The following is a 25,868-nucleotide window of genomic DNA, read 5'->3' on the forward strand; positions in this document are numbered from 1 at the left end:
GTAGTGAGAGGAGGGAGAAGAAAAAGGATGTGGGAAGGGGGAAGAAGAGAGTAGAGAGGCAGTAAGAAGGAGAGGGAAAGAGAACAGAGAGATACGAACTTCATACAGCAAGAAGGACGTGGACAAGGTTGGGGGTGCACTTGGATATGAACATGGGGAGGTTAGTAGAGGTGAGGCTGGAGAAGGGTCAGCTCTTTTTCAGGGTGGCACTGTAATAAGTGTTCCACTCTCCCATGGGAGCAGGAAAGCCAATGCTTCAACCACTTTGCAACTTAGTTTTTAAAACCTAAGCAGCAGAACTGTAAGGCATGTATGTGCACATGCGTTAGCATGCATCCGTGTATGTGCACACACACACGTTCATGTAAAACTGCTAAAATCTGAATAAGTGCTGTGGATTATATTTATGTCAGTTTCCTAGTTTTGATATTGTACTATATTATATGTAAGATGCTAGCATGGGGGGAAGTTGGGTAAAGATACCCGAAACCTCTCTTTATCTCTTTGCAACTTTCTGTGAGAATATAATTATTTGAAAATATGAAATTTAAAATAAAACCCAAGCAGAGTTATGAAATATAAAAATGGCACTAGCAGCATGAGAACTGGCTTCTCCTCTCTTCCTCAAACCATCCAACTAGCAACACAGGCCAGTGATGCCATGGACTCAAGGACTTAATGACACCTGGCCTGAGACCACATTCACAGGGACCCAGCCAAGTCACCACCCAGGGTCCATCAGGCTTATGGCCCCACTGTCCTTGGTGGAAATTGCACTTTCATAGGCTGTGCCATTGGATTTTGATCTCTTCCCCCCCGATTCCAGTTGAGACCCCAACACTGGTTAGAAAAAAACAAGGCAATCTTGTCTTCTGGACAGCCACCCAGTTCCAGCTCAGCCGGAGAGAGCATAGGCCACCATCAGAGCTTAAGGCACAGGAACGTTTCTGGAGCTGAGATTTGTTAGACCCTGCACATGCTAAGCTCCCTCCCGCCCCCCCAACCCCTCCCCCACTTATCTAAGTCTATTCTACTCCATGAATGATCTCCAAACAGTTTCAGGATACGTTGACTGTCACTGCCCTTAGCAAGCAAGGCAGATGCTGCGGGCTGCTTTCCCGGAACCTCTTCCTCAGTCCCAGGGGAACTGGCTCTTAGCTATTGAGAGGGCCCTGCCTTCCATGCACCCATCTCCCAGAACGGTGGGGGCAGCAAGGGGTTTGGAGGCATGCTGGGCTCATTCCCTGTAAGTATCATCTTCCCTTGGGTGGAAGCCATACATGTCACTTTGTAACTAAGAGAGGAAGGAAAAGTAGTGAAATGAATAGATTGTGTATTTCACCATGAAGCTTTGCTTCTTCCCTCAGTTTGTTTGCTGCTCACTATACAATGAAGGGGCTGGAATAAACACTTCTCTCTGCCCTTGAAGCCCCAGAACACCAACTCTCATTAACTTTCCAATTTATTCTTTCAAAAGATCCAAATTCAGAAAATCCAATATATATGTATTAAAAATTACCTGAGGCAAGTGTCCAGGGGAAAGTCTCCCCTCACCCTATGATAAGTTCTAATTCTAAATACAGAGAACTGCTTAAAAAATACAATCCACTATCTTTTATTTTGGCAGGTGATGCTCAAGCAGATGGTAATCTGGTAATTAAAACAATTCTTTAAAACAGTGGTTTTCCACCAGGGGCAAGTTTCCCTGCAGGGGACATTTGGCACTCTTTGCAGATATTTTTGGTTGTAATAACTTGAATTGAGGGCAGGAGTGCTGCTGCTATCTAGTGAGTAGAAGCCAAAGATGCCTCTTACAATGCACAGGACAGCCCCACAAAAAAATGTGCATGTAACCTTTATTTTTTGTTCAGCAAACAATTACTTGGAACCTAGTATAATTTTAAGACATTATGCTGGGCCCAGAGGCTGGGAAGCCCGCCTTGCAGCACCTAGTAGAGGAATGACAGAGATGTACAACAAAATGTAATGTAATATAGGGTATGCTAAGTGCCTGAGTGCAAACACAAATCAATAGGGCAAAGGAGATGAGTTTGTAAGGATGGGATTGGGGAGTGGGAGGAACTGATGTCACTTTTCCCAAGATGACTGCAAACTGCATGTTCACTCTCAAATATAAAATTGAAATAACTGCTAGGAAAGATCACCAAAACCCTAAACACTTTTAAGGCAATCTCATTTTCTGTTTCTATAAAACATCTTCAGAAAGAAGCAACCTATTGCTTTCTTTGAGACTTTGTTCCTTATTAAGGTTATTTTTCTAACAATATTTTTCCAGATCCAAAAGATGTTTTATTTCCTTCTTTTGCCCTTTGTTTATTCTCTCTACCTCTAACTTTAAATATTGATAAACATACAGTATAATTCTGTAAATGCTAAATAGCTAAGCATTGCATACCTAGCTTTTTTAATCTTTCCTCAGATAGCAACCTAAATATATTCACAATTTTGAGATGTACATTCCTAAATGTCTGTTAGTTGGACTCTCTTTTTCAATAATGAGTGCCGAGTATGTAACAGAAACAATTGTATTTTTACCCTCTCTTCTTATTTTTCAAGCTGAAGGGAGCCCTAGGACAGCACAGAAATGCTTATGAAGAAGTAAAATAAGCATATGACAAAATGGATTTCCCCCTAGAAAATTTAGTGACCAGATTAAAGGGGGTTTGATCAAACAAAACTGCACTGGATTAGATTTGCAAGGCTGAAATTGCCTAGTGATCATTTCCATGGCAGAAACCACAGACAATTATGCATCTTCCAGGTCAGCAATGTGGGTGATAAAACTGTCTGGAACACTATCATTGACAAATGTGAGCTCATAGCTCAGCTGAAATTGAAACCAGTTATGAAAGAGAACTACCAGATGCCTTAGGCCTGCACACAAAATATTCCAGGCATTCTTGCAAATCAAATAATTAACACATCTTTGAGGATCTATTTTGTGAACGTTTCTGCATAAAAGTAGGTGGCAATTATTTATGTGTTTGTTTGTTTTTAAGTCTGGTTTTAATCTTGACTTTGCAAATTAATACCACCTCTCTGAGACTATATTTTCCTATTTTTGAAATGGGGGAAATTATACCTATCTCTCACGATCAATATTTATTGACACTTCCAGGCAAGATGGCAGCGTTGGTAAACACGGCTCGCCTCTGTGCACAACCATATCAAAATTACAACTAAACTGCATAACAACCATCATTCAAAACCACCAGAAACTGAGCTGAATGTAATTGCTACAACTGTGGACCTAAAGAAGAAACCACATAAGACTGGTTGGAGACACAGAACGGACTGGTCCCACATACATGTGTGATGGATAAAAATCAGGAGGGATATCTCAGGAGTAAGGGATTCCATCCCCACACTAGGTCCCCCCAGACAAGGGTTCAGGGCCAGGAAGGTAAGTCCTCATAAATTCTGGTCGTGAAAACCAGTGAGGATTGCGGCTGTGGATGGAAGAAACTCCTGGGGTTCCAGGCAGTTACTCTTACAGGACATGCACATGGACTTACTTGCACTCACTTCCTCTGAGCTCCAGTGAGAGGGCAGCAGCTTGAAAGGCACCAGAAACATGGGAAGGAATTGAGTTGTCTAGCATCAGGGTGAGAGCTGAGGGGGCAGCTTTCTCCCAGACAGAAATGATGCAGAGGCCATTGTTCTTTTACAGAGTCCTCTTCCAACAGAACCAGCAGGAAAACACCATATCTGAGACTCCATCAACCTGGCTCACACTGTTGCCCCATCTTGGTGATTCCCTGAGGTCCCACCCCACCCAACTTTTGGGCCCGCCCAAGCTATTTGTGGTGGCTTTTACATATGAATGCCTTGTCTTGGTTCATACTTCAGATTTTCCTAAATTCTCTCCAACCAGCAGCATCTAGCTTTAGTGTGTCCCACATCTCTTGCTAAGTGGTCCCAGGCTTGGCACTAGCAGCAGCCAGCCTTGGTTCACAGCTTAGCCTCTCCTGGGCTCCTCCAAGCCCAGCACAAGTAGCAGTCATGTGCAGATCACTTGGTAGCTTATGCCTAGTGACCTTGGACAGAACATAGGTTGTGGCTAAGCTTGGGTGTGCCAACAGCAATCAAGGCTCAACTACAAGATGGGGGTGTATACAACCCACATGATGGGCACACCTTGAGTACCCAGCTTGGATGATAGGGGAGGCTCTGCTGTTGGAAGATATAGGACACCTACTACATTAGACTACTCTTTCAAGACTGGGAGATGAAGCAGCTCTACCTAATACATAGAAACAAACACAGGAAGGCTGCCAAAATGAGGAGACAAAGAAACATGGACCAAATGAAAGAAGAGAACAAAACTCCAGAAAAAGAACTAAACAAAATGGAGACAAGCAATCTACTAGAGCTCAAAATACTGGTTATAAAGATGCTCAATGAACTTAGTAAGAACTTCAATAGCATAAAAAAGATCCAATCAGAAGTGAAGGCTACACTAATTTAAATAAAGAATGATTTACTGGGAATTAACAGTAGAGTGGATGAAACTGAAAATCAAACCAGTGATTTGGAATATAAGGAAGAAAAAAACAATCAAAATAGCAAGAAGAAAAAGAATCCCCCCCAAATTAGGATAGTGTAAGGAGCTTCTGAGACAACTTCAAGCATACCAATAATTGCATCATGAATGTGTTAAACGGAGAAGAGAGAGAACAAGAAATTGAAAACTTATTTGAAAGAATAATGACAGAAAACATCTCTAACTTGATGAAGGACATAGACATGCAAATCCAGGAAGCACAGAGAGTCCCAAACAAGATGAACCCAAGGAGGCTCACACCAAGACACATCATAATTAAAATGTCAGGGGTTAAAGACAGAGAGTGAATTTTAAAAGCAGCAAGAGAAAAGCAGTTAGTAACCTACAAGGGAATTCCCATAAGACTGTCAGCTGATTTCTCAAAAGAAACTTTTCGGGCTAGAAGGGACTGTCAAGAAATATTTAAAGTGATGAAAAGCAAGGACCTACCACCCAGATTACTGTATCCAGTAAAGCTATCACGTAGAATCAAAGGACAGATAAATACCTTCCCAGACAAGAAAAAGCTAAAGGAGTTCATCACCACCAAACCAGTATTATGTGAAATGTTAAAGGGTCTTCTTTAAGAAGAAGATCAAAAATATGAACAATAAGGTAATAAATACATATCTATCAATAATTGAATCTAAAAAACAAAATAAACCAACAAGCAGAGCCAAAACAGAATCATAGATACAGAGAATGTTTTGACAGTTGCCAGATGGGAGGAGGTGAAAGGGATGAGGAAAAAAAGGTCATTCACCTTAGTGGATTATGTACAAATAAGTTGTTGCAGAATAGCCATGGGAATGAAAGGTACGGTATATGAAATGGAGTAGCCAAAGAACCTATGCATGACCCAAGGACATGGACAATGATAGGGGGATTGTTGAGGGTGTGGCTGGGTGGGGTGGAGGAGGGCAAAGGGGGAAAAATTGGGACAACTGTAATAGCATAAACAATAGAATATAATTTAAATTTAAAAAATTCTACCTAATACATATAAAAAATATCATTATTTATTGTAGCAGTCTGGGTCTGGTCAGGAATACAGGACCATGTCAGTTATTTGTTAGAGAGAATTTAATATAAGGAATTGGTTAAGCAGTTGTTAGAGAACCAAAACACAAAATAGGGATAGTGAGGAAGCAGTGACCACCACCAAGGCTGGGAGAATAGAGAGGAGAGGTTGGAGCTAGTAGAACCTAGAAGCTTGAAAAAAGAGTCCTATGGAGATGGAACAAAGACTGCCAGGGAAGGGGTGACAACTTCTGAGGTACTGGCACCCCAGGAGCTTAGGGGCCCTTTACTGATTCCAGAAAGGTGCAGGACAGCCACTGGAATCAATTGCCACCACCGGGGTGATAGGCCATCACCAGTTCACACTCTTGAGTATTAGCAAGTATGCAAGTTGGGTTTGGAGCTGAGAGACAACAGCTTAATCCATGGCTCATTCATCCTTTGTGCATTTACAGAGGGCTTACTGTGTGTCCGACTCTGAGGCACTCTGCTGGACACTAGGGAGTCTGAAGAATTAAATGGAAAACTCCTCTAAGTAAAGTGCCCAGCTCGGTGACTAGTGCAGCATAGACCCAGCTCTCCTCTCTCAGGCCCAGTGGGAAACATAAAGGAAAAAGAAATGGAAAACCAACAAAATAACAACTCCGGCCTTTCAGGAGTTCTGTGTTTAGATTAAAGGATAAGTCAAAGAGCTAAGTACCAAGTCATACATTCTTGTACACTTTAAAAAGTATTTCAGACATAACTGTTTTAAGAATTCAGAGAAGCAAACAAATATTTTGAGGGCTATCAGGGAAACCTTCACAAAGAAGATGGGAAAGAGCAACATCTTAGTGTTTCGACAGTGGTCAGAAGTGGCGAGACCATAATAAACGGGAGGAAGCACATGTGCAACTCAAACACCATGGGAACTTCCCGAGTGCTGACGCTGCAGCCCTGATCTGAAGGAATGGAGGCTGGGTTTGTAATGCAGGGGATGGAAGGTGGAGCCAGCAGAATGTTTCTTGACTGTCTTTGAAGGCAAAGATGGGTTTTAGGAACTTTTTGAATAAGTAGAAATGATGTGTAAAAAATAATCTTTGTAGTCCTTATCATATCTAACACAATACCTTACACAGAGTGAAATATTTAGAAAAAATATTACTTTGAATAGGATGGGATGGAATGAGATGGAATTTTAAAGTCAGGTCTTAACTTAGAAAACCTGCATATATTTCCCTTTGTTTTAATTATAGTAATAAATACTTTGGGAAATGTTTTGTGCAATCAATGAGGAATTTTAAATCGAGGCTCAGGAATAAAAAGATTCAAACAATGATAACAATATAACAAGTGAAGATGTAACCCACCCGTTAAGACATTGTGCCCATTTTACAGACTGAATATGACATTGCCCAGTGTTGACTTTGCACAGACTGGGAGGGGCTGTTGAGAGTATCACGGGCCCTATGCAAAAAAAGTACTGGGCAGTATGTTTCTGAGCAACTTTTAGTGATTCATGCAGAAAAACTATGTAACTGGGGTGAATTTTGAATATGAGTTTGCAGAGTACACAGTGTACTCACACCTAACCTGTTGTTTTCTTCTTTGCAGATCCATTACAAGATTTTGGCTTTTCTGTTGACCAGTGTTCCAGACATTTAAAGTCAAATCTCAGCATTAGATTTGGAATGATTCTGAGTAAGTAAAAACTATTAACATGAAATAAGACATTGCACAGTCTCTCCCCGGTCCACAAACTCAATTACTCGCACTAGCTGCAATGGCAGGCTAAGTCACTGTTCCCCATCACCCTTGGGAATTAACTCTGTTTCCATCTTCATCTCCAGTTCTGTCTCTGGGTATTATCCAGACAGAATAAAACTCTCTCTTAATGCTGTGCTTTTTGTACTGAAAAGACTCTAGGCACTCATTTGGATGATATAAACGCCTGGAATCAGTATATCCAGCAAAGTAAGAAAATATTTTTAGCCTAAGCATTGATGTTTTCTCAGGAGAGAGTTTTTGTTTAGTTATCTCAGCAACAAAGTCTACTACCAGCAACATTGCTTATCTTTGTGTTATTTCATTTCCCAAATAGCTAATTTAAATTCTTAAGCCTTGACACACCCCAAGCAATGAACTAGAATGCTGTCTGATTGTTTATATTTATATGGTCATGCTATATCACAATTAGTCATTATATCACTATATTGCTATAGCTACTAGAGTAGCTCCTTTCGAAACCAGAGCAGAAGGATTTCATAAACTTAGCATGTGGAATCATTCCACAGAAATTGAGGGAACATTCCCAGAGCCCAAGAACTCTTGTACATCTTTCTGTCTCCAAAACCTCGCACAGTATCTGGACTCTATAGCTGCAGCTCAAAAACTTTGGAAAGAAAGAGAGAAACGCAGAATGGAAGGAGTAAGCAGAACATAAAAGGGAGGAATGGGAAAAAAAGTTTCAGAAAGAATTGGAAACCAACATTGCAGAGCGTCCCATAGCTTCCTGAGTAACTATGCTACAGTATCTGCCTAGCAACAGTGGGGTTATGCAGGCTTGCCTGCACTTCAGAGCTATCAGGAGGTATCTAATACTATGGTGCTGAAAAGTGGTGGAAACCAGACCTGCAGCCATCACATTAAGGGGCCGTGCATCAGGGCAGGGGAACAGATTAACTTCATTGCTCCAAGCAGTTAATGTTTGTAAAAGGGCCTCATCTTATACCCAGGGCTGGTACCATAATGCTCTATGGCAATGCTGTTTTGCTGAAAAAAGAAGAAAAGTGTTCTCTAGATAGCACAGACTTCTGGAAATAAAAGTTCTCAGGGTTCATACTTTTTAAAATTTTGAATGCAGCAAAACCCACACTGAGAGCACAGCTGATCTTCCCTTTTCCTCTAGGAGAGGACATCAAAGAGTTGTTTCTCGACGTAAGTCTCTTCAGTGAAGGCCTGTCCATTTTGAGTTACTCCTATCCCATCTGCGAAGATGATCTACCCAAGTTTTCTTTCTGTGGAAGAAAGAAAGGGGGTAAGTTGTCTGGCTTACTGCCTGCTGAGGCCCAGGAACAGGAGCTTGCCACTGAGGTCAGGACACCTGGCCGAAGTCCGGGCTCTGCTCCTCACCTGTGGACAAACTTCACCTACCTCACTGTTCAGCATCTAAGTGCTGTGTCATAAGCTTATATAAAAATAACGTAAGGCTCATCCACAGGACCTACCTTGCAGGGTGGGTGTGAATATCAAATGAAACACACATATGAGGTATTTTACAAACAGAACATCGTGTTAGAGGAAACATCTTATTTGTAAAAAATTAAGGGGTGGCAACAGAAAGAACCAGTAGCTTCCCCAAGTCCATTGCCTTCGAAGTGTTTCCAAGTTTCTCCTCAGCAGTCTCTTTACTGGCAGGGTCTCCTTAATTGAGCAACAGACTCTGAAAAAGAAGAAATTAAAAAAATAAGCTTTTTAAATGCCAGTATTTTACAGTGGCCTTTCTCATTTGAGTTATTGACTGATGGGGCATTAGGTGGCTAAATTCAAAGCACAGAAGTATAAAACCCACTGTATTATACTCTCTTTCTGCAAGCCCCAGCACCCACCCCTGTAGTACATACCTCAGAAGAGGCCTGGAACCCCATTCCAGCCGGTTTCCACCTTTCCTCTCCTCCTTGTCCTCACCCAGCATCTTCACTGAGGCCCTGACGTGCCTCTGTTTATTTAACCAAAAGTTGGGTCTTATCTGTGACTGTTCTTCCCCAGAAATTTTTCTCTTCCTCCTTCCCTGTGTCTCCTTCCTATTCCCATTGGCCAAGGGGGATCATGCCCCTAACCACACACCCCAAAGACACCAACTTATCTATTTACTCATTCAAGGAGGCCAGAGGAAAATCACGCAATTATGCTTTTTAAACAAAGGATCTAGAGGCAATTGGGGTTCCCTGCCCATCTTGAAGATGCAGACAAAGGAAGTGTGTCTGTGCCAGAAAAGAAAACAGGGAATTTAAGAGAGTGGAGGCTGGAAGAAGCCAGGTGGACTTTACCATGTTGTGTAGGTGACCAAGTTCAGCTCAGCCCTCCCTCCTGGCCCTTCTCTCTCAAAAGTGTGTAATGTACGTATAACTGCATCAGGGCACTTGTCATGTTGGCCTATAATCTATTCCCACTTGTTATCCCCAAAAGACCATCGGCCTCCTGAGGATGGGTAGCATCATCACCGTTTTATTCCCAGGATTTTGATTCTGACACGTGGGGGGTGCTAAATACAGCAAACATACAGAATAAGAGAGCTAACATTATTACTATTCACACAAGGCACAGTTCTAAAAGCTTCATATGCAGTAAGCTTTTAGAACGCATTTAGAAATGACTAGTTGGGCTAGTCATTTACTTCCTACCCCAACTTTAAGAGTTAGCACTATGAATACTCTAACTTCATGGATACAAAAAGTGAGGCACAGAGAGTTTTAAGAACTTGCACCAAGTGAGAGACCCATGGCTCAAACCCAGCCAGGCTGGCGCCAGGGCCCATACTCTTAGCTTCTAAACAATGAAGAAACAACAACAACAACAGATGGATGAATGTGCCTTTTGGCCAGGAGTTTATTTAAAAATAATTATTCAAAAACTCTTTCTAACCAGTGATATGACTTTGTTTCAGATTGAGATTTTTTTCTTCCTAGCTAACCTGCTATAGAATTATTAGTCAGTTTTCTTCTCTGAACTTACTGAAAGTTCCTCTGATTAATCAGGAGCATCTCTATATTTCCTCAACACGGTGAGCTGTTCATTAGCTGGTCCCTATTTAGTCTTTTCTACCTGCCCTCAGCCACTGTTGTCCCAACTCCTCACTCCACAATTAGCCATTTTTTTCTTCCTTCCTTTCTTCCTTCCTTCCCACCTTCCTTGGTCTCCCCTTCCTTCCTTCAACACTAAGTCCCTACTGTGTGCCAAGCACTTTGGGGAGCCTGAAGATGAACCAAAAATGGTTTCTCCCTTCAAGGATATTTATGATGGCCAGGAGAAGATCAGAGATCCACAAAGTTGCTTCCTTCCAACTTGCTGTGTGTGGTGTGTGATTTAAAGAGATACAAACAAAATGCTGAGGAAACTTGAGAAGTATACTTCATCCCCAATAGGTTCAACCTGTTGGAATATGGGAAATCTGGGAAATTCAATATAGAATTATTTTCCTGTTTGCCTTAAAGCTATTTGAAGGTCTGTTACAGGCTTTTCAGCATTTAATTGTGTATAGCATCATAATGCTGGTGGTCTGCACACATTCCTGATTTTACAGAATGTTTGGAGGAACTAAAGCATTTTGATAATTAGTTAATAATCCCCCAGAAAGACTGACAATTTCATAGGCTGCCACCTAGAGTCAGCATCTATAGTTCTATCTCCCAGGTGTGCTTGTCTTTCCAATTTTTTCCCAAAATAAGTATTTTTGACCCAAACAAGTATGTTTGAAAGTACTACCAGCTTAGTTCCTACTTCCTTCTATTCTCTGGATCAAGTCTCCTTGTCTCCTTCCTGGAAGATGGAAATGACCTCCTAACTGGTTTTCCTACCTCTTTACTGCTGCCAGGGATGAGTCTTCTCAAATACCGTTCTGATCACATCATCTCCCCTCCCCACATGACTTCAAGTGTTCCCATTTCTATAGAACAAAGCCTAAGTTCTCTAGTGACCAAAGTTCATTACAGATTTAACTTTAATCAGCTTCTCCAGTCACATCTTGGCTCACATGCATCTTTAGCAACAGCTTCATCAAATCATTTGCCACTGTCTGCCCCACCCTGTGTTTTAACACACAAAATGCTGTTGTGAGGCTTCCATTAGCCTCTAATACCGGTCTCCCATTTCTCTTCCATCCTGACCTCACTCAGGCATCACTTTCTCTCAGCCTCCTCCAACCTCCTCCAACCTCTAGCCAGTGAATTGTTTTCTCTGGATGCCCCTGAAGCATCCATTCCCACTTATCTCAGCCATAATTACATTTTGTATTCTATAGCTATATTGTGGGTGTGTGGGTGTGTCCCTTAAAAGCAGACACTTCAAACTTTGAACTCCTTGAAGACAGAACTACGTCTTGCTCCTCTGTCTCTGCAGACTCTGCAGACAAAGAGAGACTGTCACAGAGTAAAGATGCAATAAATATTTGTTGTATTGAATTTGCATGTGACAGATTGAATGCAAATATGCTATCTCAAAAGTGACCATCTAATGATGCTTATGTGTGCCATGAAGACACAGGCACGTCAGAACCCAGCACATAGTAAATTATCTTGACTCTCTCAGTTTAACAAAACCTCTTTTTTCCCCCTGCGAGTGGTTTTAATAGAATTAATAAAATAGAAGAGATATTGCCCCCCTAAATTAATGGGTCCAATTCAGTTTAGCAGCTCAAAAAGCTGGTGTTTACCTTATTCAAATGCCGGGCAACCTTTCAGAAGTTTATTTGCTTTATTGCTATGGATTTGATTGCTGCATAGGCAGTGACAAGCCAAAACTTGGGAAATTGCCAGGAAATTTCACGTAGTAAAAAAGATCAGAAAAGTGGTATACAAATGCTGCATGAACAAATAATTATGTAAACAACTAAACCAGAGAAAGTAAAATCTTAAATTTAGAGGCTTCTCTGGTTACTACATTTCTTTAAACCCACCTTACCAACCTACTGCAAGAACGATGCTATTGAAAATAAGTGATGAATTCTAAAACCAGAATTAATAGAAAAACACAACACCAAGGAGAATAGATGTTAATCCAAACCCAAGCACAAACTGCCCTTGATATATTAAGCAGAAAGCAAAGCCTCTCTGGGGTTTGCAGGTCCTCAGCAGAGCAATGAGAAAACTTGGCGTCCATGGTGGGCAGCCCATTGTGGTGTCAGGTCTATCTGAATTGTTTGATACTCCCACAGCATTACAATGCACCTCTCTGCAGCCTGCATCCCCACTGGCTGTCCTCTGAGCCAGACAAAACTACAAACTGGGTCAAGCTCAGGGAGACTGTGTGGACAAATGTTCTCTTTTCTTCTGCATCCTTCCCAGCTAGTTCTCAGGTAAGAGCACATTGGATTTGAGGGCCAAGTGATATTCTTTTGGCATTATCATTTATGGTGTAATTGGTAATTTGGGAGAAACAGCTTATATGTCCGACCATAGGTGATTGATAAGTAGACTATTGTTCAGTCAAGCAAAAGTACAATATGCTGTGCATTTAAATTACATGAAAATAAACTCATACAGGTATTGTTAAGTAACAGAAAAGGTTGCTATAAAAGTTATCACTATAGCACCCTGTTTTTAATTTACGTGTGTATAAGTGTATACACCAAAAGACCTCCCAAATAGTATACACTTAGGTGCTCAGAAGTGGTTATCCCCAAATGATGGAACTGCAGATCTTCATTTTTATCTTTTTTTTTGAAATCTCTTTTGCTTTTATAATAAAATTACATGGTTGCTCCTTTAAATATTAGTTGATGGTTGTAGAGAAGACTAGAGAGGATGAATTCTCTTTCTCTGTAGAGTAAGAGTTCTGAATAAATCATCACCTACTTAGCAGTTAATAATATTTGTAGTTAAACAGAACATTCCGAATCCAAGAGTTGCATAGTGTCAAGGGATCATTCACTATGCATTCTATATCCTTTCTCTGGGACTCTCCCAACCCCCTGCACCTCAAGTTGCTGAGAAGGAGTCAAAATGGGCTCCTGTTTTACTTCCTATTCCATTAGTGCTAGTTTAGGTCTCTTCTTTTCTCTGCTGTCATATAAATTAACCTGCTGTACTTGATCTTCATGCGTTTAAACTAGCTCCATCAGCTCCACGTTAATTTTTAAGACTAAATTGGAATTAAACTGAATGTACTCAATGACCACACCTAATTACTAACCCTAAGGAAGGAAGCTGCAGTAAACTTCCTTAATATTCAAGTTAAAAACAGTGATGCTGGTAGAACCTCTGTGTGGTAAGTTAGCTTTGGTCTGGTCCACAGTCACCAACTGTGCCATTTCCCCAGGTGATCTCAATGTTGGTTACACATTTGTTAGTCCCATGCTGTTGTGGTGGTCACACATTAGTTAGCCACGTGTGGCTACTCAGTCACCGACACAAAGCTGATCTAAACTGAGATGTACTGTAAGTGTAAAATACAGACTCAATTTCAAAGACTTAATATGAAAAAAAGCAAAATATCTCAATCAAACTGTTGTATTGGTTATAAGTTGACATGATAGTATTTGGGATCTATCAAGTTAAATAAAATATATCATTAATACATTTATCAACAATAAAGCATATTATATTGTCAAAATTAATTTTTCCTATTTAAATGTGCACACTAAAAACATAAAATTATACATGTGATCATCATTATGTTTCTATTGGGCAATGATGCATTATAATCTCCCTTTAACATTTCCAATATCCCAACACCACACACCCGAGACCAATCAAATCAGAATCTCTGGGGTAAGACTCTAGCCAGGTGATTTTGACATTCAACCAAGGTTGAGGAGTAGGACCTTAGCCTCAGGCAGGCATTTCATGTTGGCAACCAGCATTACCATGGCACTTAGTATGTGTCAGGGACCTTACCAGGCATATTATGTGTAATAACTACTTTTTTGCTTCCATCAACCTCATGATATATAGAAACTATTTTTATTAGCCTTGTGTTAACAAATGAGAAATTGAGGCCCAGAGAGGTTAAGTCACTTACCCTAAGTCACACAGCCAGCAGGCAGTGGAGCTGGATTTCTCTACAAAAAGTTGGGCTCCAGAGACTTGCTCTTCACTTGTCTGCTACATACTTTCTTTGAAAATAAAGAAAACTCTACTGGAGAAGTATAATTTATTTTATTCCTCTACTAGGACTGAAAAAAGCTTAAAAGGCATGACCAAATTTTAGAAATCAAATCATCATCTTTGGACATAACCAGCCATTATTTAAGGCAATGTTTCTCCAAGTGTGGTCCCCAGACCAGCAACATTAGCAACAGCCAAGAAATTATTAAAAATGCAAATTTTAGTTTCTACCCAGACTTACTAAATTAGAAACTCTTGGCTTGGGGCTTAGAATTCTATATTTTATCGAGTCCTTTAAGTCACTGGTCAACAAATTTTTTCTGTAGAAGGGCAAGAGAGCAGATATTTCAGGCTTTGCAGACCGTATGAGCTCTACTCAACTCTGCTGTCACAGCGTGACTGGGGCTGCAGACGACGTGGAAATGACGGGCATGGCTGAGCACTGACAAAGCCCATGAACACTATTATCTGAAATTAAACTTCATGTAATGTTTCCATATCTTGAAATATTATTCTTCTTTTGACGGTTCTTCTACCCTTTAAAATATAAAATCCATTCTTAACTCACAACTACTCAGAACAGGCATTGTGCGGAATTTGGCCCACAGGCATAGCTTGCCAACCCTGCTCTAGGTGATTCTGTTGCAGCTTAAATCTGAGAAAGACTGCTGTAAGGTAAATGAGAATCAGGGCTCTTAACAGCAATTATTGAGCACAGGTACCCTCTTTTACTTGGTGAATACCGACCTAAGGTTCAGGAAAAATCCAGATCCAGAGGTTACTTAGGAAAAATGTAACAACTTTGCTTTAACTCTGCTTTGCCAGTGTGAACAGATTAGGTTTGGAGCAAAGAAAGTGGATTTAACACAAAGACTGATGAGAGTAAGCTAGCAGGGAAGAAAGAGCCCCTTGTAAAATAGCCAGAGAGCAGGACCGATTGTCTCCTCCCCTCCCCACAGCTGCCATTTACAGGCTGAAACAGGCCCATCTTTCTGGAGGGTCACCTAATCTCTGATTCTCAGCTATAAAATAGGAGTAACCATAATTCTTTGTTGGGTAATAGTGGAAACTAAAAGTGAAAAGAGGAATAACATGCCTGGTATGTTAGACAGCATGCAATAAACATGGCAATGGCATGTCTCTGCTTCCTCCCCAGTCTGAGGGACCTTGAGGCAGGGAGCAGAGCAGTTTAAGTAATCCACGGCTGCTTTGTAAACATGGTCTGGGGTCTTCCATGGAAATAAGTCAGGGGTGACGATTGGCTCAAACCAGCTCACTGAAGCCAGGGGGCAGCTGGTGCAATACTCTGGCCTGCTCAGATCCCAGGATTTCCTCACTGGTGACTGAAGTCTTTTCTTCTTGTGTCTCTCTGTGCTGTTTGCTTTCCTCACCTTGGTCTAACATTAGCCCCTGAAGTTCTCAGTTTCTAACCCTGGCTCGACTACCTTTCAGAATGAGTGACCGTGGCACTGTCCACCCGCTTCAGGGAAACCTGACCCCTACCCATGGAGGTGAGGTCTATCCCCATGGCCACAACAAGATGATGCCACTATCGTCTGACATAGGGACTTTTCCCAAAGTCTGGGTTTGTCAGCACTAAACAACACCACACACGAGTCTTCCACAGGCCTCTCTAGCTGGGAAATGAGTTGAGATCACCCAGTTGCTTTTATTCTCTTCTGATTTATCAAAAGGTCAACACACCTTGGTGTCCATTCTCAGTAAAATGAGGTTCATTTTGTTCAACAAGTTTCCTAGGATATCCCACCTCAGTAAGAGGAGAGTGAAACAGTAAGTGAAATAGGACAAAAATTTTCTGTAGGACTTACAGTCTGGGAAGTAGGAACAAGCCCCTCCAGGACACACTCTACCCCAAAAAACATGCAGGGTGGGGGAATTACTCAAAGAACAGGGTGGCTCATGTTTTGGCTGTCTAGAATATATTGTGTAGAAAGGAGATTCTCAACTGGAAATGAACCTGGAGATTTGGGCAAAGATCCAAATTAAGACCATAAAGTAAATAGAATGAAGACAGGATTCTTACTCTTGATGAAAAAAAGACACATCAACTATTAAACTTGGTTCTGCCTGAGCCACTGTGAGTTCCAGCCAGGGTAGAGCAACTGAGGCAACAGACATGGGTTTCACAGCACTAAGTAATCATTGGTTTTCACAAGTGATTTGTTTATTGTTTTATGGATTGATTTTCAATTGTACATACCTTCTTGCCAAAACCAACTGAAATTAAAGGCTTGGAGGAGTTAAATAAGTCAATTGTGTGTGTGCGTACACACTGGATACATAGAGTATGATCATAAACTAGACCTGTTGGTCAAGGACTCTTCTTTGAGACCTTGACAGCGGTGATTGACAAGGTTGAAACACAATGAAAACCTGAGAGGACTTTACCTTATTACGTGTGTCGAAATCCCAGAGAGATGCAGGAGACAGCAGGCCCCACAAGAACCGCAGACGCCTGGTGCACCTATCCCTGTGCCTGTGCACTAACCCCTTTCAGTAGGAGCAAAACCTACTACAAAATATATATGCCAGATATTTATATACTGTACTTCATGCAGTTTGTAAGCTGCAGAAAAAAATTGGTTGTGGACTTAATTTTAAATACATTTGGAAAGCTTGTTATTAAATATTACCGTGGTACTTTTTGCCAGCTGAAGAATTCTGTGCTTGAAAAAATAATTGCTCCCTGATTTATCTTTTGTGTAAATCTGAACTTTCCTACCTTAAGTCTTTGTTCAAGGTGGGGAATGTATCATAATTAGGTGAATTTCATTATATGACAGAGTAGATCCTCTGAGAACTCTATTTAAAATCTAACATGACATTGCCCACAAGGGAGATATTACCTCGGATAGCAGCTAAGGGATTCTGCAATAATACTCACTGATTTTACACATACAAATAAGACCAAGACAAAGGCATAGTGGACATCCACGCTGGCCACCTCCCATTTATTAACTAGAAGTGTTTCTCATCTGTCCTGGTTCAGACTGAACACATGTGTCTGACCATTCTCAAAGCATCATTAATTGCATAGCCTTCTCAATCTTGCCATCTGTTACTATTCAAAATTCAGTCCTAATAACAATTCAGATTTCATTGCCTAGACTGTAGGGATTTCTATTGCCCTAGCTAGCTCTGTTTCTATGTGCTCCTTTTCACAGGTCTATAAAATGGAGGAAATTGAGAAATTGACTCAATTTGGAAAAATTCCCATGAATGCTCTCTGCAAAATGCCTTACACATTGCTGTGCTTTAGTAAAAGACAGGGCAAAAACCACCTTCCAGGCAAGCACTACCTTAAATAAGCTCCACCACTAACCCATGCCGACAACCTGTCAACCTCTATAAAACACACCCCCAGCCACCACCCCTATAGTGAGCCTTGCTGTTCATCCGTGTTACATCCACCACATAGACATTAACAAATGCATGCCCCAGGAGTGAGGTCATTTGTTTCTGCTGCAAGAGAAGGGGAATAAATGGCTTTATCTGAGGCTGCAATTTTAAAGCACATCTTCACAAGCGTATCACCTCAGTCCTACCTGTTTGTTCACCTTTAATTTCTGGGCCATTTTAGACCATCTGCTTCGATACGCTCATTTGCTTCAGGCTTTCTGTTGCACTGGTCCCTCACTTTATTCTCACTCTCTATATCCCAGCTTCTGGTTCCATCCTATATCAACCATGGCTAACAGCCCCAACGACAAAGTGGCTTAGCTGGGAACTCATGGTTTCACTTTCCATAGATGAATCAATGGATCTGTAGGGGGAGTGGTGGTCCTCTGTCACCTGGGAAATTGTAGAGTTTTTCCCGCCATCATCATTGGCACTGTCATTCTGTGATGGTAGTCAGCATGCTACCAAAACCAACATTATTCTTTTTTTAAAGACTTTATTTGTTTATTTTAGACAGAGGGGAAGGGTGTGAGAAAGAGAAGGAGAGAAACATCAATATGTGGTTGCCTTTCACACGCCCCCTACTGGGGACCTGGCCCGCTACCCAGATATATGCACTGACTGGGAATCAAACCAGTGACCCTTTGGTTTGCAGGCCGGTGCTCAGTCCACTGAGCTGCACCATCCAGGGCACCAATATTATTCTTAAAAAGTGTTCTGTAGGCTTCCAAATCACACTGCAGTGCTGCATCAGAAAGCAGGCGCCTAGCCTGGCCCAGTGGTTCTCAAACTTGAGCATGCGTCAGCATCCCCTGGAGGACCTGTGCAACCACACGCTGTGAGACCCATGCCCATTGTGCAATTCAGTACATTAGGAGAGGAGCCTGAAAATTTGCATTTTTTACAAGTCCCCAGGTAAGGTTGATGTTGCTGGTCCAGGGACCAGCTTAGCACATAATAAGCACAAGGTTTGAAGCTAGACCTGCAGAGCAGACCCTTACTGCCACTTATTAATTTGTGACTTCAGGCAATTTACTCGATCTTTCTGAGCCTTAGTTTCTTCATCTATATGGTAAGGAAAATACACATAACCTTGCAGGATTGTTATAAAGGTAAAATGGGATAACATATGTAAAGCCATTAGAACAGAGTTTGGCACACAGTAAGTAGTGCATACGTGATAAATGGCCGCTACTTCATGCAGCCGACTGGGGATTTCTCAAGCAGGGGCACTGAGTCCCTGAAGTCATCCATCTCAGAGTGGAAGTCTGCATTTTAACAAGGCCTGGAGAGACAGGACAGCTTTTGAGGCCTTTTTCCTCAGAGGTAGCAGAAACTTGACTTTCGTCCAAGCTGCATATTCTCCGACGGCTGACAAAATGGGGGCTGCATGGCCCACTAGCAGCTCTGGGGTGAGACCCCTGTTTGCAACTTCTCATGGACTTGGAAAGTGGAGGCAGCAGCTCCTCAGCCTGCTGCCTTTCTTCTCTTCATGTTTTATTCCTTATCTGCATGCTTCAAAATATTTCAAGCAGTGGTAGATTCCTGCTTGTGACTGCTGGGCAGCTGCCACTGCTAAAAATTCAGGGAGAATCAACAAAAACGGTGGTTTAGTATTGAATTAGCAGAAAACACCTACTCTTGCGCTGCAAAAAATAGAACTAGAAGCAATAGTCACCTTAGAGAGGGCACCAGTAATGACCAAGCAACAGAGGACTTTTTCTTGCTAAAAGACAAAACAAAACATGAAAGGAAACACATTGCCTGTTCAGGAATCCTATAGCCCTGGGAGCTGTCCCTCCTCCCTCAAATGAAAGCCTATCAGTCAGAGCCAATAATACGGTAAAACTGGCTTGTGACATCAATCAAGTCTCTATTTTAGTTGAGTTCAGCATATTGAGACTAATTATGACCTAGGACCAGAAGCATTTTTAATTTTCTAACACAAATTCTTGGCCCCCTATGGAATTTCATATGTCTGGCTCAATGACTCAAACACTTACGTGTAATAATCATTAGGCAGCTAATTAAGGAGGCCGACTCCCCCTCCTCCATATCACACCCACACTCTGAGCCCACGGATCACTGGTATTTGCATTTTAACAAACACCCCAAGAGCTCTGATGTGTATGGACCCCAGAGGCCCCCAGTCTGAAAGAGGCTACTCTCTGCCACATCGATTTCAGTTTCCAATCACATTGCTCTTTCCTGTGACTGCGCCAGGTTTCTGGAGATCAATTCAATGTCTTCTCTTTCCTCCCATTACCGTCTTCTTCATTTCCATTTCTTGGAACCCACTCAGCCCACCGATTCACAAGTTGTGTTTTGAGACTTATGCTAAGTTGTTTATCCACAGAAATCCACAAATAGGTTGGTAGAGAAAAAAAACTGGAATTCTCTTTCCTTCCTTATTGCCAGAGTTACGAATCTCCTGGAGGGAACCTGGGCAGTAAAGGTAAAAAAGGAGAAATAAAGTTAGAAACAAAACATTTCACTTTTTGAGCCACAATTCCTCCTCAATAACTCAATAATTGGCCCTCTCCAGTACAGCAGCCACCAGCCACACATGGCTACTGAGCACTAGAAGTGTGGCCAGTCCAAAGGGATGTGCACTCTAAATGTAGAATACACACTAGATTTTGAAGACTGTGCAAAAAAAAGTATAAAATATTGTTTAAATACCTAATACCTTTTATATTGATTATACATTAAAATTGTACTTTTAATATTTGGCTTAAAAATACATATATTATTAAATGGATTTTACTTGTTTCTTTTTTCTATTTTTCAAGTGTGGCTACTAGAAAAATTTAAGTTACATAAATAGCTCACATTTTATTTCTATTAGCCAGTGAAACGTAAAACTTCACTGTCCAGGATGGTGGCCACCAGTCACATGTGGCCATTTAAATAATTTACATTTAAATTAAACTTAAAATTCAGTTCATCAGTCACATTAACCATATTTAAAGTTCTTAATAGCCACATGTGTCATGTGGTCACATTTGATGGTGCAAGTATAGAAGAGCCCCACCTTTGCAAAATGCTCTATTAGCACTCACCTGAACTTGTAGTGAAAGTTTATGTTAGAAATTTTATTCTCTGGCCCAGCTGTAGGGACAAGCACCTTCCCTTCTGTTCAAACCCTAGATTATACTGGAGAGGCGGAAGCAGCAGGACCATGAATGGACAAGCACAGAAGGATTCCCATTTGATAGTTATAAATGATCCAACACAAGCACACAGTGAATGTTTTAAATAACAGAAGTTTCTCCAGTTGTGAAAGAGCATAAAGAAGATCTCACCAGCCTGCTTCAATGGACAAGTTAGCGTAGGCCAAGCTAATTCATGTAGTAAGCCAAACTCTAATTAGATACTTATGAGCTCCCAAGCACAGTTGTGATTCTTATAAGGACCAAAGCAACAATTCCCAGAACGCACTGACCCTATGTACAGCCAAAGGGGCAAAATAAGATGGAAGTAATACTGGAAATAAAATTGAGCATGTTCTAACTACTGAGATCCTCTTAGCAATAGGAATAGTCCTACCAATAAGAGGGTTACCTGACATGACATGGAATCCCAAAGTTTGTGAATACAGTTTATCAGAGTATACTTTATTCATTGCAGGTTCACTATTCAGTGACAGTAAAACCCTATCCAATGGAATAAAGAAAACAGACACTGGGGCTAGCTGTGCACCTCTCCCCTCCTTTCTCTGCTCCCTCTCTCCCTTCTCAAACTCACTGCCTCTCTCACTGCCACCCACCCACTCCTGTTCATCCCCTTCCAGGTGCAGCTACAGTCTTCACTTCCTTGTCCCTCTCTCAGTCCCTGTCTTCACCCACAGGGACAATCCAGGGCATTCGTTATCCTTCCTGCTCTTTGGAGCAAAATTCAGAGAACAGGTGACAGGGTGTTCAGATTTACCATCTTGGCTGGGTGGCTCCATCATCAGAAAACAGGTCCAAATACATCAGCAGTAGGTTTCTAGGACCAACACAAGCTTATACAGTCCTTCATATGAATCAAAAAAAGATGCACCTTCTACCAGGAAGTGTTCTTAATTTAGGGTCTCTGCAGCCAAGTCAGAGACAAAGACCTGGGGGTGAATAGTTATTGAGATGTGATGCCACGAAGCAGGAGTAAGAGGTGTGCCAGAGGGACTCAGGGCAAGAAGAAAGGCCAAGAAGTGAGGTGTTGAAGAGCTGACGACCAGTGTGGGGAACTTGGGCTCTGGCCCACTGAGACCTCTGGGGATTTGCAGTGTGTGTCTCAGTATCATCCCCCTGAAGGTTAGGAATATGTGGCATTTGATTCCAAGTCTTCTAGGTTGAGGTCTTCCCCATGGGACCAAGTGCCTATACTTCTTGGTTGCCCTACATGGGTGCTTTGTAACCCACATGGGGGGCAAAGATCGGGGGCAGGCACAGTGGTCAAGGGGATGTGCACAGGTACCAAAACTATGCTCAGGTGGGACCAGCCAACCCCAAGGTGCACAGTCTGGCCCAGGGGGGAGGGAGCTGGGTCTCTTTCCCCATGCTCTGGCTCAGCCAGGCCTGGCGTACGTGACCATATGTGGTGTGGCTGCAGGATGGACCACTTCTGAGATGGCATAGGCACACCTATGACACCGAGTCCTCTGGTGGCCTCCATTCAGGAGAGACAAAAAAAGAGATGCTTTAGAGAATAACAGGTAAAATGGCCCAGGCGATGAAGAAAATGACAAATTAGGACACACTAAAAATATATAATAAAAAATAAAACTGAGCCTGGGCTTAGCCTAGACCTACCTTACTCACATTGCTTGGAATCTAGTGAAATCTTGAAATCTCAAGGTTTCCAGGGCCCCCAGGGATTCAGTCTACAGGCACATTCACCCTGTAGGCAATGGACAATCTTTCAAGTCTCCAACCCTAGGCAAGTTCACTATTAATTTAAATTATGCCCTAACCAACAACTGGCTCTGCACCCTATGGGATGAGAAATACCACACCCTCCAGGGTCAGAGACTAAAGAAATTAGAGCTCACATCAGAGAGGAGGAGATGAGGAGCCAGGTGCTGGGACTTTGCCACCTGCCAGATTTGAGTCTCTAAGGAAATACTGAAGGCAGGGAGAGAAAGGGAGACTATGTTTAGAGCTCACCCAAATGAAGTAATACACTTTCTCCCTCTCACTCCAGAGACAACACTCTAGGTCTGCCTGGAACATTCTCCCCACCTCCGTCCTCACTGTGGGAGCACTGCCCACAGGAGCCATTGTAATGGGCCTTCCTGGACCCTGAGGTCCCCCCACTCACTGGAGGGCAGGCTGAGGGCTGTGTTCTTCTAGGTCATCACTGTCCCCCGGCCTCTCACTGGACCAGACAGGGCAGCTAGGAAAGGGGTCGAATACTGAGTAAATAAATAAATGATAATTATTTTTAATTGTTCTGAATATACTAATCAGCCTATTTATGATAAATTGAAATCTTAAGTATGTTATACTCTCAAAGCACTCTCATAACATTTAAAAATTGGACATTTTTATAGTAAATTTAGAAAACTGGAGGAATCCTGGCTGGCATGACTCAGTGGATTGATCATCAGCCTGTGAACCAAAAGGTCACAGTTTGATTCCTGGTCAAGGCCCATGCCTGGGTTGCAGGCCAGGTCCCCAGGTGGGGGCGCATGAGAGGAAACCACACATTGATGTTTCTCTCCCACTTTTTCTCCTTCCCTTCTTCTCTCTAAAAATTAATAAATGACAATTTTTTAAATGAAAACTGGAGGAAATTTCAGTAACACACTAGCAAGGACTAGGAAATGGTGGGAAGGACACCTCACAAGACCTGCGCACTTGATCAGGCCGGCTTTGGTACCAGTTACTGAGAACAAAGGGCTGGAGCCACAGCCTGGAGTCTCATATCAATGTAATCCAAAACCCTTTGGGACCTTTTATTTCCACAATTTTCAACTCAATTTCCTTTCTAAAAGACACTATGTGCCAACCACATGAAGATCTGGGTCAAAAAAAAAAATTGATTCACAGAAATGACTTCATGGGTTGAGAACTAGGGAGGTGAATTTCTTTAATCCACTACACATTAAAAACTGATAAAGGTTTTAAATGAAGGAAAGGAGGAAGTGGGTACAGATATACTAGGGCTCTTTTTATAGTACTGGAGTGTGAGAATGTTAATTAAAGAAAATCTCAGAATCAGAGAGGATCTGAAAAAGGAAGAAGAATTTAATTTTAGGTGTTGTTTCATCAGGTTTAAAAAAAAGACAGTTTCATGCATTGCGTGCAGTGATTCTCAGGAACTTCATGGGCCCCAGAATAGCTCCTGTTGAAAGTGTAAAGTGTTTTATATCTAATGACATTCTCTCACCCCAGTAAAGGGCCCCTTAAGAATGAAGAGCACAGGTTAGCACATCTTTGAACATTAAATGAGCACAATAAAATGTTTAATATCATCCCATGTATGATTCAAAGACCCATACTCATCCATTTGTCTTAAGGAGAAATTTTTAAAAAGAAAGAAAGAAACAGTTCTTAGCAGTTGTGCTCATTGGCTTGGCATAAAGATTCCCAAAGCTAGTCTTGGGCTGTTCTTCGACATCTGCCAAGTGAGTTTCCACTATGTCATATCCAGTGAATAATAATAATTTGACTTTTGTTTCTGCCCTTACTGGGGACCCCATTATGCTCAGTGAGTTCACATACGAGTTCTTAAGTCCTCTTAATGCCCTGCAGAACAGGCATTCCTATTTCTACTTTGCCAAGTGAGGGAGCTGAGTCACAGGTTAAGCACATTGCCCACCAACACTTAGCTAGTAAGTAGGAGAGGTGAGTCCTGATTCCAAGTTTGTGTGCTTCCAAGGTCAAGTCGTTTGCACCATGCCACCTTGGAAGAATAAGTAGAAACGAAAAGTGGGTATAACACATGTGCACAAGAACCCAGTCAGCCCAGACATGGATGGGAACACCCAGTTCCCATCCTTGGACTCTGCTCCTGAGCCATGCTGTTCATGCCGACAGCAGTCAAAGTCCCTGAGTTGCAGGAGATAGAAATCTATTCCACTCAACAAGAGCAAAGGCATTTTCTCAAAAGGAGTCACAGGAGTCAGTGAGAAGGCTGCTATGCCAGGCAGGAAGTAGGCAGCTCGAGAGACTGGTGAGATAAAATGAAACAAACTGTCTTTTGCCAGAATAGATTGGTCCTAAGTTTCTTTGTCCCTCAGCTCAGACTGTCCTGGATGAGTCAGAGTATCTACTGGGAAAGAGATAATTTCCTAAAATGAAATCATGCCCTAGGAGCTGGGGCACTGTGCTGCTCAACTCCAGGGGGCACCACTCACATAGACTATAATGTGAATGGTATGCCTCCCTGTGTGCAACACACCAGCAGTACAAATGAACCCCAGGGAGCCCCCCTGAATGCTTTGCATTTGTTGGATACATTGCTCCCACATACCACTCACTCCTCACACGAGTAACTTTCTGTATAGTTTAGTTATTGCATCTTCTCCAGGTGCACTGGAAGACTCCTAAGGATAGGATCCAGAATATTAACATCTCTATTTCTAACACCATATCATACAGAACAGTAGTTTCCAATAAAACTCATTATATCCACAACCAACTATATATTTCCTTTCAAAAAGTCAATGGACCAGTATACACAGTGCAATGAAATAGGAACATCAGCCATCTGGCACACACCATGTTTGCACATTTTCCTTGCAAGTTACCAGGAATTGACCATGAAGGCAAGGTTAGATATGCTGAGGACATGGGTATTTAACAGAAGCCAAATTCTCTGTTAAGAACGATCGTCTAGTAGAAGTTGCATCTCAGATTGACCTTGGGAGGCCTTTCTGAAGAAGGATTATCCTTAAACTCCTAGCACTGTTCCACGTGGACAGCTGGTAATGCACCAGCCATGCTGCCCCTGGCCCAAAACCCCTTTTAATGTGGAGTTTGGTCTGTCTCCAGATATTTACAGAATAGGTGCTGTGTGAAGCAGGAAGTCACTGTGTCATTAAAAGAGCTCAGTAACTACCACCAATAAGCATTTAT

At 41.9% G+C, this 25,868-nt stretch overlaps 1 protein-coding gene and 1 long non-coding RNA gene across 3 annotated transcripts in view; one reads left to right on the forward strand and one right to left on the reverse strand.

Annotated features, from left to right (window-relative positions):
- The window catches only part of LY86 (lymphocyte antigen 86), a 58,449-nt gene that overhangs the window by 24,179 nt on the left and 8,402 nt on the right, over positions 1 to 25,868 (forward strand). Inside the window, exons 2-4 of one of the 2 annotated variants that reach the window (XM_053921834.2) lie at positions 3,140 to 3,424; positions 7,178 to 7,264; positions 8,472 to 8,600. In XM_053921834.2, coding sequence (XP_053777809.1) covers positions 3,337 to 3,424; positions 7,178 to 7,264; positions 8,472 to 8,600 — 304 coding nt within the window. In that variant the 5' untranslated portion in view covers positions 3,140 to 3,336. The remainder of the gene's footprint in view (positions 1 to 3,139; positions 3,425 to 7,177; positions 7,265 to 8,471; positions 8,601 to 25,868) is intronic. The other variant, XM_024552274.4, reaches the window with a different exon arrangement.
- Positions 18,331 to 25,868, reverse strand: part of LOC123478900 (uncharacterized) — a 41,659-nt gene continuing 34,121 nt past the window's right edge. Inside the window, exons 2-3 of the long non-coding RNA XR_006654310.2 lie at positions 19,484 to 20,247; positions 18,331 to 19,380 (exon numbers count right to left, since the gene is read on the reverse strand). This is a non-coding gene — a long non-coding RNA (uncharacterized lncRNA). The remainder of the gene's footprint in view (positions 19,381 to 19,483; positions 20,248 to 25,868) is intronic.

This window comes from Desmodus rotundus, chromosome 3 (genome assembly GCF_022682495.2).
Source record: "Desmodus rotundus isolate HL8 chromosome 3, HLdesRot8A.1, whole genome shotgun sequence".
NCBI classification, from domain to species: Eukaryota; Metazoa; Chordata; class Mammalia; order Chiroptera; family Phyllostomidae; genus Desmodus; species Desmodus rotundus.